Source organism: Nomascus leucogenys, chromosome 16 (assembly GCF_006542625.1).
Source record: "Nomascus leucogenys isolate Asia chromosome 16, Asia_NLE_v1, whole genome shotgun sequence".
NCBI lineage: Eukaryota > Metazoa > Chordata > Mammalia > Primates > Hylobatidae > Nomascus > Nomascus leucogenys.
The window spans coordinates 16,107,501-16,123,842 of NC_044396.1; the positions used below are offsets into that span (position 1 = coordinate 16,107,501).

Consider the following 16,342-nt stretch of genomic DNA (forward strand, 5'->3'; position numbering starts at 1 on the left):
CCCTTACTGTCCCTCCCCAAACAATAATAAAAATAAGAGAAAGAGAAGGCAATGAGAATCTGGATTTATAATGTCAAAGTAAGTTCAGAGTAAAATGCATTCTTAGATTTTCATTTTAATGCCTTTACTATGTGTGAAATTGCCTCTTTCTCTCTTACTACATTTGAAATTGCCAGAATTACCGATTAGCCATCAACCAGCCTGTTCTTTATTCAAGGTGCTGACCTAGCTGAGGAGGAAGAGTGACCAGTATACAGGGTTTCTTCTAACTTTAGAAGAAATATGTGTGTGTTTGTGTGTGTGTGTGTATTCATTCCTTAGAATAAGACTGATACAAAGAAGGCAGTTTACTTTTGTAGACTACTAGAATATACTGCTTTATGCATTAATTCCATCTGGGATATGTGACTATACCCAGGCCATTACTTAAATGTTGTCTGAACTTGATGACTATGGAAAATAATCTTTATATTCATGTCTATATTTTTAAGTGTATTTTCATTAAGTTATTACTTGACAAAAGATATTTTCTAGGATTAGCCTGCTTGACCTTTGTGAGTCACCAGATACAAAATTGAATGTGTCAGGGAAACTATTCTGAAATTATTTGGACTGTGTATATATTTTGTATACCCTCTGTCTTCCCTGTGGAGAACAAAAGTTCTTATGATTGGAGCTAGGTTCTCACATACCGTAGAACATACATTCGAGTATAAAGAGACCCTCAAAATAATGTGCCACTTGCAATGTTATCAGTGAAGAAATAAAAGAGAGGTAAAGTGATGTACAGGGGTCAGTCACCTCACACTTAGGGCAACCTGGGCACATGGTAGCCCAGCGCTGAGGATTGTGCCTGTGGTTCCAGCCCATGGCATGCATTTGACCTTTGTTGTAGCTGCGTTGCATACTCTTTTCCAGTGTTCGAAAAGCAGAGTAAGTCAGTAGGACAGAAGAAGCCTTTCAGTCCGTCCTCTCATTCCTGTCGTTTCCTTGCAGGCCAACTTGCCCCTGCTGCAGCGTGAGCTCCTCCACTGCGCAAGACTGGCCAAACAGAACCCTGCCCAGTACCTCGCCCAGCATGAACAGCTGCTTCTGGATGCCAGCACCACCTCACCTGTTGACTCCTCAGAGCTGCTTCTCGATGTGAACGAAAACGGGAAGAGGCGAACTCCAGACAGGTGAGAGGGAGGAGGAGCCTGGATGAATCATGACCTTTTTCTCATACCTGTGGCATGAGGAAACGTTTCATGTCACAATTAAACTGCTGGCCTATGTCATTCTTGCACAATAGCAATAAGCCATTGTGGCCATCTTGAGAATCTGGCTCTGGCCTGGGGTTTTACAGAGTTTTGAATCTCTGGCCTGTGACAGTTTGGCTTTTGTGTAGGTTAATCTTTTCTGCTTGTAATTATTAAAGCTGAATGTTGAAGATGAATGATTTTTCAGATTTGCCAAGTACCACTGATGGCTCTTAGATGCACATCAGTATTAAAATTCTCATTTATTATGTAATTTAACCCAACCACATATTTTACTTCGATATTCTGAAATTGGCTGTTCCTAGTTTCCTTAAAATGTGATGGTTTTGAAGTTTGTCTGTATGTATTTCTGAACACAGTACAGTAGCTATTTGTTTTGGTTTGTATATGAACTATGAGAAAACTTCTGGGACACTAGATGAACTGAGTGAAGATAAGAGTTATACAGTAGAGACAATAGATGGTATTTTTGCTGAAAATTTTACTTGTTAGATACTGTTCTATCAGATACTGTGCTGTCATAACTGAGAATTCTAAGAAATGTAAAATAAAACCACTTCTTCATTAAACCCTACAAAGTAATTGTTGAATAAAGCATACACATGAAATTTTCCATTTACTGTAGTAAAATAATTTTTATGAATACCTCATCTTCATCTATAATTATCTTCTGATGTAGGAATGCAAAGTCTTATTAGCATCATTTTGCATAGTATTTTTGAAATATGGAGAATTTTACAATGAAACTATATTCAAAAACTTATTTAGCATATACTTTGCTTTCTTTCTCTGCTTATCTATTCTCTTTTGCTGCATTTCATCAGGCATGGGTATAACAGCCTTTGAGAGGTTAACACCCTGACACAGTTATGTTCCACATTCATAGGAGCTTAAGATCTTTGGAGCTGCTCAGAAACATCTATTTGTGACTGACTTAGCTATCCTTAAATGTATTAGCTGCTTTGCAAATCAGAATGTTATTTAAAAGCCAGCCAGTTTACATACTGTTATTACATAATCCTCTGTTAAGCAGTTTTTATGCTACAATCTCTGTAATTTTGTTCCTCTTGATATAGAACCTCTTAATAGTTAAAAATTCCTAAAGCAAACAGTTAAATATTAGTCTCCTTTTGACGTATTGTAGGCCTACCTTCATATATGACCTACAAACAGAGCTACTTTCTTATTCTTGCAAATCATATTTTGTTGGTCACATTTAAGAGTGAAATAGAGCACTTAGTGCTTAAGCTTTTAAAGGGAACTGCTTAATCCTGATGACTGAGTGGCATGTCCACATGATGCTGAAAACCAAGAGGTGGCTCAACGATAGATGATTTACATGTGCAATCCTGTTTGACCTGAACCGGTTTACCCTGCAGAAAATGAGTATGACATACAGATACTGAGATATTTTAGCTCCATAATAAAAGAATGAAGAAGAGACTCGATGGAAAATTGGAAGAAGGAAATTTATTTAGGGTTGTTGGGGTGGGGGAGAGTGTAACAGGGAAAGGTTTAGATAGCTAAGATAAATGTAGAGATGATCCTACAGGCAAAATTGAAAATGGACGCAACTTACTCTGGCATTCCTAACTGCTAAATAACCATAACAGGGAATATGAAAATCTGTTTCATTCATTTCTCTATATTTCCAGCTATTTTCCCACTAGCTCTTTCCCAGTATTTTATATTTGAATGTATTGTGACCTTAGACTATGCTTGCACAGTGTTAAGGTAAGTGCTGGGCAGTATGTTAACATTGATATAAAAACTTCATCTTAAATTCCACAGAGGCTCAGCATTCTTGTTTTGATGCTTCGTCGCTGTGCATGCATCAGTGTATGCATTCAGTCAGGTAGAACTCTCCTAAAAAGAGTCTGTGGTCTGATTTTTCCGTTGGTTTTTCATGGATGGTTGCCAGAGTCAGAGTTCACATGGTTAATCTTTGGATGGAACATTCTTTATCAAATGGAGCACTGAAATATACATTATATCTCAAAGATGGCAAATGGGTTTCCTTAGAGTTAGGAGGAAGGGTAATGAGAATATGTTGTGTAAATACATTTGTATCTTGTGGGAATTTGATCAGAGCCAAGAAAATATGGGCCTCTACAGTATTTTTTCTTTTTGCATATATTTTCTGCATCTTGTTTGCATATGCATTTTCCTCTTCTCTGGTTATTTATCTGTATATCCAGATCTACTATGTGAAATTTTATAGAGTATGGAGCTGTCTGACAGCAGAGCTTTTTTTGTTTTACTGAATGTTTTGTTGGTGCATATGGTCTGACATAGATGAGCAGCCACGGTGAGATTTTGGAGTCTATTAAACTGGCTCATTAAAAAGATCAATCTGTTTCTGTAATAACACTGGGAGCCATCAGTCACTAAAAGAGGGAAAAACTGACACCTGAGGAGAAAACACATTTTGGTAATTTGTTCATGACATGTCATGAACAAAAGAGCGCTCTGTATTTTGTTTACAACTTTGGGAGCTTAAATTCTATGACGATTGCTGAGTTAATGTACTAAACAGTCATCACGTGTTTCAGGGATGGGTTTTGGCAAATTTAACTTTCTTCTTGTCCTTAAATATGATTGTCACTGGTTATGTTTTTTTCTTTAAACATTATTGTTATTTACAGAGAAATGAGTACTCTAGGGAAGTCTATGAAATTTTTTGTTGTTGTTGTTGTTCCTGTATGGAACAGTGAAATGTTTTCTACTTTCTTTTAATGTAGCTCTGGGGAGCATCTCTGAACAAGTGTACTGATTTTGTAGGTCTGTGAGAGAATATTGTAGAACCCAAAGTAGAAAAAGACAATTTTTATTATAAAATTATGTTATTTCTTTCCTAAAATATTAGGGAAAGTAAGTAGAAAATTCTGATTTCTATTCTTTGTTAGTATGTGGAAGTCATTTATAGTAAATATTTATTCTTTTACCATTCTGTGGTGGGAGATGCTGAAGAAAGGAATGTGATCTTTTGTTATGGAGCCATGTAAACGAAATGAACACTCTTACAGATAGAGAGTAGAAGCTAAAACTGCTCACCGTGGTGACTCGTAAAGACACAAGCACTTTTGTGTAGGAGGAGGGAAAAGAACTGTTAGATAATGCTTTCTTTGAGACTGCAGAATGGATTAAAATTAAGATTTAAAGAAAATAATTGTGTTAGGATGATTATCATTGCTGTCTTTCTTTTCTCAGAGCTTTGATATCACAGCTTTTCGATCTAATTTGCCTTCAGTATTGTGTTCTCACCTGTTATGCTACTTTTCTGATTTAGGATTTTTCTTGCTTAAGAAATCAAACCAAATAATCTTTGCTTTTGTGTGGGTAACATGGTTGTTTTGTTTCCCATATTGTTCCCCCTACTATCTCAAATGATGGATGTTAAGTATTAATCCCCTTCTTTTTGTCATTATTTTAATGTAATTATGCTTTATATTACTCTCAGTTTAACACTTCTAAACTTTCAATACAAAGGCCATGTAGTTGGATTAATATGTATTTCCTCCTCCCCCAAGAATTAAACATTATTCTCTAAAAAGAATTGCTTGAACTTTAGAGTTATGTAATTTGTCAGCTGGGAGGGATCTTATGGATACACCAGGCCCCATTCTTTTTTTTTTTTTTCCTTAGGTATGATCTGCAATGTTGCCCAAGCTGGTCTCAAACTCCTGGGCTCATGTGATCCTACCACCTTGGCCTCCCAAAGTGTTGGGATTATAGGCATGAGCCACCACACCCTGCCTTTTTACATTTCATACCAAAAGAAAAAAAATCACACATACTTTAAATTTATGGATTTGCTCATGGGATGTTATTTGTATTTTTTTTTTTTTAAGACAGTGTCTCGCTATGTTGCCCAGGCTGGTCTCAAACTCCTGGGCTCATGTGGAACCTGCTGCCTCAGGCTCCTGAGTAACTAGGACTACAGGTATGCACTGGCCCCCATCCCTTTATTCTTGCACAAACTAAGGTCCAAAGAACTTGCCTAATGTTGCAAAGCTTCTTAGTGGAGAAACAAGCATATTTGCATATTTGAAATCTTCCAGTTGCATAAGATTGTTTTAATGTGCAGAATTTAAATAAGGAAACTCAACTAAGACTTAAGCTTCTCTTTTTTCACCTTACTTTCCCTCATTTATTTTCTATAGTTGCTCAAGTGGGTAGATGCCATAGTATAACATTCTGAGGTTTTATATATATTTTTAACAACAGAAGAGCCACAGCTAGCCTGTGTTCCTGGCTTAATGAGTCAGTTAGAAAATGCTGAAGGTTGGAGGGTCAAAGGCAATCATTTTGAAATCATGTTGGTTGTATTTGTGAGATTTGTTATGACAGTACACACCAACTAAACTGAATAGGTCCTTTTTTTTGTTTCTGTAAAATGAAGGAGATTTCACTGTTTTTATCTTTCTAAAAGAAAAGATAGATACATTTTACAAGGAATTGTAGGGTCAGTTGTGCAAATAAGAATTAAATTTGTATAACCTGCATTCAGTATTCTATGAAAAAAATGTAGGGATTTTATGCCACATTTATTTATTCTAGTTTGTGTTGCATCTATTATGTATTCCACAGTTGCAAGGAGTGATTTTTAAAAATATTAGTCACATCAATTTGGAGGCCTTTCAGTGAAATAGCACAAAATTACAATTATTTATTTATTTATTTATTTACTTTTTGAGATGAAGTTTTGCCCTTGTTGCCCAGGCTGGAGTGAGTGATCTCGGCTCACTGCAACCTCCACCTCCTGGGTTCAAGCGATTCTCCTGTCTCAGCCTCCCAAGTAGAGAGGTATCAGATGCCCGCCACCATGCCCGGCTAATTTTTTGTATTTTTATTAGAGACGAGGTTTCACCATGTTGGCCAGGCTGGTCTCAAACTCCCGACCTCAGGTGATCCACCCATCTCGGCCTCCCAAAGTGCTGGGATTACAGGCATGAGCCACTGTGCCCAGCCAGAAAATTACATTTATATGTTAAAGATAAGACAGTTATACAGGGCATTTTGTTCTCTCCACATCCCAGCTTCAACTTTAACTTGTTAGCCTGATTTCTTGCTGCTTTGTTAGGTCTAACTTTATTGCATACTCCTCACGCCTTAGTCTCTATTCCAGCTGATGGTTTCTGCTGTCTTTCCTAGTTCTTATATGTCATAATTCTATTAATACCTCACGGCCTAACTCAGTATCTACTATTTGAATGAAAGCTTCCCAATTATAAATAATATAATAATGGTTACTATTTACTGAGCACTTCAGATATGCTGGGCCCTGTGCTAAATAATTGACAGACTAACATATAGCACTTCTTTCCTCACAATCCTATGACATAGATTCAAGAAGGCCAAATAATGTGTGTGAAGTCACATGGCTTGTCAGAAGCCCTAATGGGATTCTAACCCTGGGTTCTTGGACGCAAATGCCCATACTCTCATAGCCGTGATTCTGTACCATCAGCCTCTGAATGCCCCTGCTTGAAAACAAAATGCTTTGATTAACTTATTGAATGCCAAATTCATGTTGGGCTCTTTTCTTAGATTCTTTCCTATAGTTCTCTCCATAGCTTTGAGATAATCATTTCCCATTTTGCAGGCAGAAACACTGAGGCTCTTAGAGGATTAAGCCTCTTGAGTTTATATGGCCAGCAAATAGCAGAGCCACAATTTGAAGCCATCTCTATGTGACTCCAAAACCTTTGTCCTTTTGAGTACACATTCTGGAGTAATCTCTCACTCTGCTCTCACACACCACATTTGTTCTGTTTTTAATGGTACCTTCTGTATACATGTCCTGTATGAAAGTATAGAAGCCTTGTAGCTCCAATTAAATCATTTTAATGGTAAAGAATTAAAGTCTGCCCTAAATAATAATCTTATGGAAGGTTGAGGGACCATGTTTCTCTCATCTTTGTACTGCCACTGAAGTGAAGGATAGTGCATTACACATACTGGGGACCTAAAACAAAGCAAAACGCTACAAATAGAACAAAAACCACTATTGAACAAATAATTCAAATTAAACTTAATGCAGTCATTTTTAGTAGTGTATTAAATGGTCTCTCTTCCAGGCATCTTTATTTATTTATTTATTTAGTTAAAAAATGCATCTCTGAAATACAATAAAAACAGCCACAGACAGCCCAGGAACCAAATGCTGTGATTGGTTCACTGACCAGAAAAAACTGGAGGGCTCCAATAGAAACATACAGATGACAGATTCGAATAAGAAAGCAGAGTTCCAGACAGCAGGAGCAGCAAAAATTGAATACTTCAGCAGTGGCAGAGATTAGAAAAGGCAAGGGAAACAGCCAGTAACAGCCTAACTGTTGAGCAGATGGTCAGCTTCAGACACGTGACGGAAGCATTCCACCTTCTCGCTGCTGGAGGGAAGGCTCAGATGGCTCCCCCAACCTGCATATTGCAATCCTTGAAGGTCTGGGCATCACGTTTGTGTGTCTAGAGTGGCAAGTGTCCACCTGCCTCTTATTTACTTCTAAAGGTATTAGCACACTGCTCAGAAAGTTCTCACTCCTAGGTGGTTGTTTAGCAATGGAGAGATTAAAGGTGCTTCTCTCCATCTGGCCCAATAGTGATGGTCCTGTGGCATTCAGCTCGCTGTTCTTCATCATCTAAATGTCCCACTCTCTCCAGAGTGATGGCAAAACAGAGAAACCACTGCAGGTTGTCATGAAGAATTAGGTTTGATTTTCTTTTTAAGGATGCTGGGGAATTTGTAATGTATTTTGCTTCAGTACCTTATTCAGTACCAATAAAAGTGTGTTATGTGAAATTCATATCTAAAGTCACCTCTTTCCTAACAATTCCTGAAGAGACCTCTTGCCGAATTATGTTTTAAAAATTATGATGATGAGAGTGATTTCCGCCCCTTGATTCAATGTCTAGTCATTCTATGGCAATCTTAACAAACTGCACGTGTTAGAAAAGGAAAGGAAGATGTGTTTGATGTTATTAATGTCTTTGGTCTGTGTTTAATAGAACTACCTTCCTAAGATTTAGATACAGACTTCTGAAATATAAGAATAAAATAAGTCTTCAATGCCTGGCCTTAAAAGAATTTTAGACCCAGTGTCTCACTCCTATTCATTTTTCAAGGAGCTACAGTCTAGGGATGGGACTTGGCTGGGCTATGGAGACAAACAGCAAACAAATCTGGGGGCCCGTGGCTCTGGGGGATACTGGCAAAGTGGGACCGTGGCGTGACAAGATAAAGGTATCCTGGGACAGGAAAGAGGAACCCATATAGAGATGCTTGAGATCAGCAACAGGACTTGGATTTGGAAAAGAAAGTTGTAGAGTGACTTCCAATTTCTACTTGGGTGACTAGGTAGAAGATGGCACAGAAAGCAGAAGAGAAATGAGGCCAGTTTGGACTTGTGAAATGTCTGTCGAAACTCAAATAAGTGAATGTGTAAGGCACGTAATTTATTTAAATAAATAACAGGACGAATATTAGAATTTGTTTCTTCTTTCTTAGGTTTATTGTGCTCTACCAATTTGCCTTCCCCTAAAACAATATTTATAGTGGTAGTTCCTCATATTAAAAAAAAATCTTAATGTAGAGAAAAAAACTTACACCGACTTCTGCCATGTAGATTTGTCCTCTTGTTCTACTTATTGTCATGATTTTGTGATAGATTTTTTTCATACTTCCCCGTTTCCTTGAATGTTACACTGTTTTATATAAATGTTACTAAAGGATTTCCAGCACACACTAGCTAATCATCATCTTAAAAATATTTCATGTAGAGTTTTTATTTTTATTTATTTTTATTTTTTCCTTGAGATGGAGTCTCGCTCTGTCACCTAGGCTGCAGTGCAGTGGTGCGATCTTAGTTCATTGCAACCTCTGTGCCTCAGGTTCAAGTGATTCTTCTGCTTCAGCCTCTGTAGTAGCTGGGACTACAGGCATGCTCCACCACACCTGGCTAATTTTTTTTTTTTTTTCTTAGTAGAGACGGGGTTTCACCATGTTGGCCAGGCTGGTCTCAAGCTCCTGACCTCAAGTGATCCACCTACCTCACCCTCCCAAAGTGCTGAGATTACAGGTGTGAGCCACCACGCCCAGCCTCATGTAGTTTTTAAAGGACATTTATTTTGTTTTCCTAGTAGTTTACAGTTTCTGTTATTGAGGAGCTGGAAAAAAAAAAAAGAGCCTGAGATAGGGTAAAGTATAAATTAGGTTGTCTCTTAATTTGTTTCCACAAGTAGAAACAAATTCTGTTTGTTAGGCCCATTTCACTGAGCAGAATACTGAAGTCAGAAAGTTAAGTAACTGGAGATCACACAGCTGAGTCCTAAGGGTACACCCCTGCCCTCAGGACATGAAACCTCGAGAGAGAAGTGATTGGGATCTAAATGTTGAAGTGGTTAGATTGTGTTGAGGAAAATGTCTCCTGGTAAGGAGATATAACATCCTCAGGTAGACTTAAAAAACAAATAATATAAAACTTTCAGAAATCCTTAAGACATAACAGACTTACCTCTCACTTCAGATTTCTACTAGAATTTGAGTTATTTCAAGGGTATACTGGTATGGGACAATGAAAAGTCTTTGCTAATTTTGCCTAATACACTGAAAAGGGCAATGAAGAATGCAAATATGGAGTTCACCCAAGCAAATGAGATATAGGTAGTTGTAGGCATTTCTAAGAAGCAGACAGACAAATGGCAATTAATTGTTTGAGTTACCCTTCTGAACATACGTGCTTTGAATACAACTGGCCTTGTAAGTAGACATTAGTAATTTGAGGAAGCACCAGAGACCCTTCATAGCTTTATTTTTGTGGACAGTGAAAGTTTTTGTGTTTTCTTTTTTTACCCCTTTTTTTGAGACAGGGTCTCACTCTGTTGCTCAGGCTGGAGTGCAGTGGTGTGATCATGGCTCACTGCAGCCTCAATCTCTTGGGCTCAAGTGATCCTTCTGCCCCAGCTTCCTGATTAGCTAGGACTACGGGTGTACATCACCATGCCCAGCCAACTTTTTGATTTTTTGTAGAGACAGGGTCTCACTATGTTGCCCAGGCTGGTGTCAAACTCCTGGGCTCAAACAATCCTTCCTCCTGAGCCTTCCAAAGTGCCAGGACTATAGGTGTTAGTCACCACACCCCTGCAAGTGTTAATGTTTCACAACTGTTAGAATGTAAGCTATCCTTGTGAGGTAATAAGCTTTATTATTTCAGTAGCTAGCAGGGTGATGGGCCCCAGGATAGGATAGTAAGACCTGATTGAAGTGAGAGAACAGACTTGGACCCTAGCCTGCCTTTTGGGCGTTACTGCCCTTGCTTTAGAAAAAAAAAATGCTTTTTTCCTCCCATTTAATTGGGTCATTGAAGTAATAGCACTGAACAAAGGGTTCATCTAAGGATGAAGATAAATTGTGTATCTAACCATTGAAAAATTATAAAAATTACTCCAATGTTGTTGTTTTTGCCTTCGTTGATCAAGGAGAGAAAACTAGTAGGTTGGGGTGGTTTGACCCAAATCGGTCAAAGAAAGATGTTTCATTATTTAGAAATTCTGCAGGCGCTGCCCTAAGATAAGAGGATTATTTTCTAAATTTGCACAAAAAATAAGGTATAAATAATAAATTGTTCAAACCAAGGAATGGAGAACTTGGCTAAGGTGGTTGCCTTAGATACTTATGGTTTGGCCAGAGGACTATCAGCACTGTGTGTTTTGATCTGCATAACTATGGCATTTAGCTGTAAATATAGAATACTTGAATTGCAGAATTTGCAAACTAGAAGGGACTGCAGAAATCATCTAGTCCAGTGGTTTTCAAACTTGATTTTAGCCACAGACTTTTTCCTTTAAAAATGAAATCTTAGGTGGAACCCCAATGATTGAAACGAATAATAAGAAGTGGGTTCCTCTGGCAGTTTAAATCTTGAGAATCTTGATTGTTTTGGGGAAAAGTTCTTCATTGCCTACAGAATCCCTTCAGCACCTCAGGTGGCACAGTTTGAAAACCACTGATCTAGTCCAACCCTTTCATTTTACAGATGAATAAACTGAGGTCCAGAGAGGTTAAGTGACTTGACCAAGGTCACACAGCTAGTCATGGAAGAGCCAGGACTAGATCTCAGGTCTCTTGATTCCCAGTCCAGTGCTCTTTCCACTACACCACAATGCCAGTAAGGTAGGTGCTGTGTTAGCATTATGTTCATAGCCACTAATAGTCTTCAGTATTTTCCTGCTGATTTATGTTGATAATATGCATTGAATATTGAAGTGTATTATTTAGAAATTTGTAGGATATGCAAATACAGATTAGAATCACATGGGTATATTCTTAGAAGATAAATCAGTATCTAGAATGTTTCAGTTTACTTTTAAAAATTATTTTAAAGCAATGCAATTAGGTAATGTCTGAGCTACACTGGATATTTTAGTCTGATATCAATGATCAATATGTAAGGAGTCAGTATGTTTTAGTGTAGACACATACTTTGATGGGAGCAGCATTAGGACTCCTGGTCGCCACTCCCTTGGGGGCCATGCTCTGCCATCATTTCCAATATTGGCCAGTCTATTCAGAATAGTGCATCCCTCTTAGTATGTACTGGTCATGTTCTTTAACATTAAGCTCTGCAGATTTACCCTCAGTTTTTTTGTTATTGTTGTTGTTGTTTTAAGAAAGAGTTTTGCATTTGTTGCCCAGGCTGTAGTGCAATGGCACAATCTTGGCTCACTGCATCTTCCGCCTCTGGGGTTCAAGTGATTCTCCTGCCTCAGCTTCCTGAGTAACTGAGACTACAGGCATGCACCACTACACCCGGCTACTTTTTGTATATTTAGTAGAGGCGAGGTTTCACCATGTTGGCCAGACTAGTCTCGAATTCCTGACCTCAGGTGATCCTCCCACCTCGGCCTCCCAAAGTGCTGGGATTACAGGCGTGAGTCACCACACCTGACCTCATGTAGAGTTTTTAAAGGACATTTATTTTCTTTCTCTAATAGTTTACAGCTGCTATTATTGAGGAGCTGGGGGAAAAAAAAGCCTGAGATAGGGTAAAGTATAAATTAGATTGCCTCTTAATTTGTTTTTACAAATGTTGTTTCCTATTAGTCCCATTTTACTAAGCAGAATACTGAAGCCAGAAAGTTAAGTAACTGGAGGTCATGCGGCTGAGTCCTAAGGGTCCCCTGCCCACTCCATAATAGTGCATCCTTCTTAGTATGTAGTGAGCATGTTCTTTAACATAAAACTCTGAAGATTTACCCTCAGTTCTTTCTATGCCTATACCTTCTGTCTCTAAGTCCTTTATTCTTCTCAACCTGGTGTGTATGAATTGTCACTGGGGGGCCCACCCTAAAGGGGCGTAAAGGATGGTTCATTGTAGAATCCTGTTGCCCCTGATTATCTCTGTTGTTGATTCAGTTTCCACCTGGATTGCTCTAGTGTTATCAGACAAAGTCTAGATGCCATCACTAGATGCCGGGAAAGTAGAAGTGCCTCTATGCTGTTGTTCCACTATCTAGAAGAAGAAGGCATGTAGAAGTCTGCAGCCACTGTGAACTGGTAGAATTCTTATGAGAAAATGTCCCTGGGAAAATAGATGTTACCACCTGTCTAAAGATAAGAGTGCTGGTCTTGTAAGTAAAAAGTAAGTTTGGGAGCAGTGATTACAGTCAAAGTTGAATATGGTTTGTTTCTATCTTATTGAATATATTAGGGGCTAGTCTCTATGCGGTAGAAATATATACAGCCAGAAATTACTGCTTTACTCCTACTTTTATTTGAGAATCAAGGAATCGTGACTAGTTATCAGGTCTTATTTATAGAATGCATTCCTTCTGAAAGCCAAGTTTAGAGTCCTGTGCATCACATGATGATGTGTCGTCAGGGTGTTCCCGTCCTGCCATGTGACCTGATGACCCCAGACAGGATACATTAGCTCTCTGGGTATGTGTTTCCTCAACTTTAAAATAAGGGGGTTGACCTAGATTTTCCTTCTAGGCCAGGCTAGCTCTGTATGACTGTTGATTGATTACCTTGGTGACTCAAGATAATGTCAGGGTCCCAGACATTGCATTGCATACTGTATTCGCTCAGTTCGATCCTTACTTTCCTATAGAACTTTCTGTGATGATGGAAATGTTATGTATCTGTGCAGTCCACTACTGAAGCCACTGGCCACGCGTACCTGTTGAGCACATGAAATGTGGCTACTGATACTGAAGAACTGAATTTTAAGCTTTATTTAATTTTAAGTAACTTACATTTTAAGTTAAACAACCACATGTAGCTACTGTATTGGACAACACAGTTCTTAGATGTTCTCTGACACAGAAGTCAGATACCAAGTGGAATAGGTGTACCTTAAGTGTTCATCAAGAGAGTGGTGATGTTTTACCTTAATAAATCTTCATCAAATACAGTCGGTCTTAGGGTAACTTGTTAGAAATCAAGCACCATTTTTTGAATTAAAATGTTACCTACAGGAGTCTTGAGTTTCCTCTTGTTTGTGACTTAACCACATCTTTTCAGCTTCAACTGAAAAGATATTTGCTAATTTGATGAGAAGTGAAGCATTTTTTCCTATCTGCAGGCTTGTGATCATTTAGGTCTCGACACCAGGTCTCAGTGAATTCCCATATGTTTTCTGGGAAGCTGAGTTTAGAAGGTTTCTGGCCAATAAAAAATATTCTGTTTTTATTCCAAGCTCAAATATGAGTGACTGAACTGTGCTGGTTTCTGAATAGATGATGAAACAAACTCTTGTTTTTTCCCCCTTAGAACCAAAGAAAATGGCTTTGACAGAGAGCCTTTGCACTCAGAACATCCAAGCAAGCGACCATGCACTATTAGCCCAGGCCAGCGGTACAGTCCAAATAACGGCTTATCCTACCAGCCCAATGGCCTGCCTCACCCCACCCCACCTCCACCTCAGCATTACCGTTTGGATGATATGGCCATTGCCCACCACTACAGGGACTCCTATCGACACCCCAGCCACAGGGACCTCAGGGACAGAAACAGACCTATGGGTAAGACTGAAGGATCTGTTCACTTCTTATGGGATTGGGTGCTTGAAGACTTGCACCATTACTTCTGAACTGAACTTGAGGCTTGAAATCTGTGATAGGGATGAAAATTCTCGTATCTTGCTTTATATTGTCTCCTTTATGAAAAAAACTTGATTGGTATTAATAGACTTAACAGCTGTGCTCTCTCTCTCCTAATCACTTGTATTCTTTAAGACAGTACACTAAATTTCTTTGGAGGAGGGCATCTAGATTAATACAAGACCCTCAATTGTTGTGTTGGTAACAAATGCAAAATAAATTTTTAGCTTGAATTCTCTTTTAACATGAGACTTCATATGCAGTCTGCCTGCCACAAATATTTTTAAAAATCACTTGATTTTCTTGTATCTTTTGTTTCAGATAGTCTCTACGTTTATATTGATTTTTTTGAGCCTCCATGATATTCCATATTTCCAAAGTATGATATGGCATGCTATCTGTGGTTTAACAGATGTTTCCCGAGGAATGATTTGGTACTTTTTTTTTACTTGAAAATGCCAGTGATTAAAGTTAATATTGACAATTTTGGGTCAAGGATCAGAATACTGAGGAAGTGAATTTGGGCAAATATGTGTTCTATTTCCCTGTGTTCATTCCTTCTTTGCATAAAACTATTAGAAGTAAAGCGTTTTGTCTGTGTGCAGTGGCTCATGCCTATAATCCCAGCACTTTGGGAGGCTGACGCAGATAGATGAGTTTGAGCTTAGAAGTTTGAGACCAGCCTGGGTACTATGGCAAAATCCCGTCTCTACTAAAAGTACAAAAATTAGCCGGGCATGGTGGTGCACGCCTCTAGCCCCAGCTACCTGTGGGGCTAAGGCAGGAGGATCGCTTGAGCCCAGGAAGCAGAGGTTACAGTTAGATGAGATCATGCCACTGCACCCCACACACTGCACCTCAGCCTGGGTGGCAGAGCAAGACCCTGTCTCAGAAAAAAAAAAAAAAGTAGTAAAGCATTTTGAAGACATTGCCTTCTATAGAACAAATATCTACCATGCAAAATGAGAGAGAAGATGAACAAGGTAAGTTTTTAAACACATGATCAGTGGTTCAGTGGTGGAGATGATAGTGTTTCAGAGGGTTATCAGTAAGTACACTGTTACTGGGGTGTCTTCAATTCCTAATTAGTGGTGAGTCTAACTGAGAGCAATAGTCAGTCTCCTCTTCTTTTTCCATCTCCTGTGTCCACATCACCCACTAACAGGACATAATCTCTACCTTGTAACTAATTGCTGGCAAACTTTCCTGATGAGGGTGACTTAGTGGCCTGGACACTGGAAAGAGCAAGGGATGAAATGCAAATAGAAAACCAGAAAATGGAGCTGAGGATATAGAATTCTGGGAAATGCAGCCAGCCAGTTATTCACTACTTGATTAGTGATGGTGATTGTTTTTTTTTTGTTTGTTTGTTTGTTTGCCACAGGCAGAGAGAGCCCTAATATATAGAAGTTTGCATTCAATTTCCAACTACACTGCTAGCAAACAGGGGCTCCACGTGTAGGCCTTTTTTGCCTTTCTACACCCAACTCCCCAAATGTTTAGAAAGCAGAAAGAGAGTCAGGGTGAGAGGGGGGGCGATTGAGGCTTTGGTTGTAAGACAGTAAATTAGTAGTTCTGGTTCTCCACAACAGTAATTTCTACGTTTATATGGTGTGTCAGACAAATGGCTAAGCATATAATTTGTGCTTTCTTAATAGCCAATCTGTCTAATGTTCTCACAGGTACCATTTCTGAAGAGCTTTCAAAAGTGGTTATGCTATTTCTTGATCTGGATTGATATTTTAACCCCAAAATCAAATGTGATAACAACTCCCTTCTACACAAAGCCTTACCACTTATTTATGACTTAAGGACTGAAAACCATGATTGCATGTTTTTAAATAGCAGTGGAGTCATCAGGTCACGGTGAGACCAGTTCAAGGGATCCCATTTTGTAGATGTGTTAGCAAATGGCCTGTTTCTTAGGCAGCAGGTGCTATTTTGTGAAATATTAGTTCCAGTGCACTATACAGTAATCAGCA

General features: G+C 38.7%; 1 protein-coding gene across 1 annotated transcript in view; it reads left to right on the forward strand.

The window, feature by feature from the left end:
- RUNX1T1 (RUNX1 partner transcriptional co-repressor 1) overlaps nucleotides 1-16,342 on the forward strand; it is a 140,969-nt gene that overhangs the window by 89,334 nt on the left and 35,293 nt on the right. Inside the window, 2 exon segments of the mRNA XM_030795438.1 lie at nucleotides 997-1,178; nucleotides 14,032-14,282. Of these exon segments, the coding sequence (XP_030651298.1) occupies nucleotides 997-1,178; nucleotides 14,032-14,282 (433 nt within the window).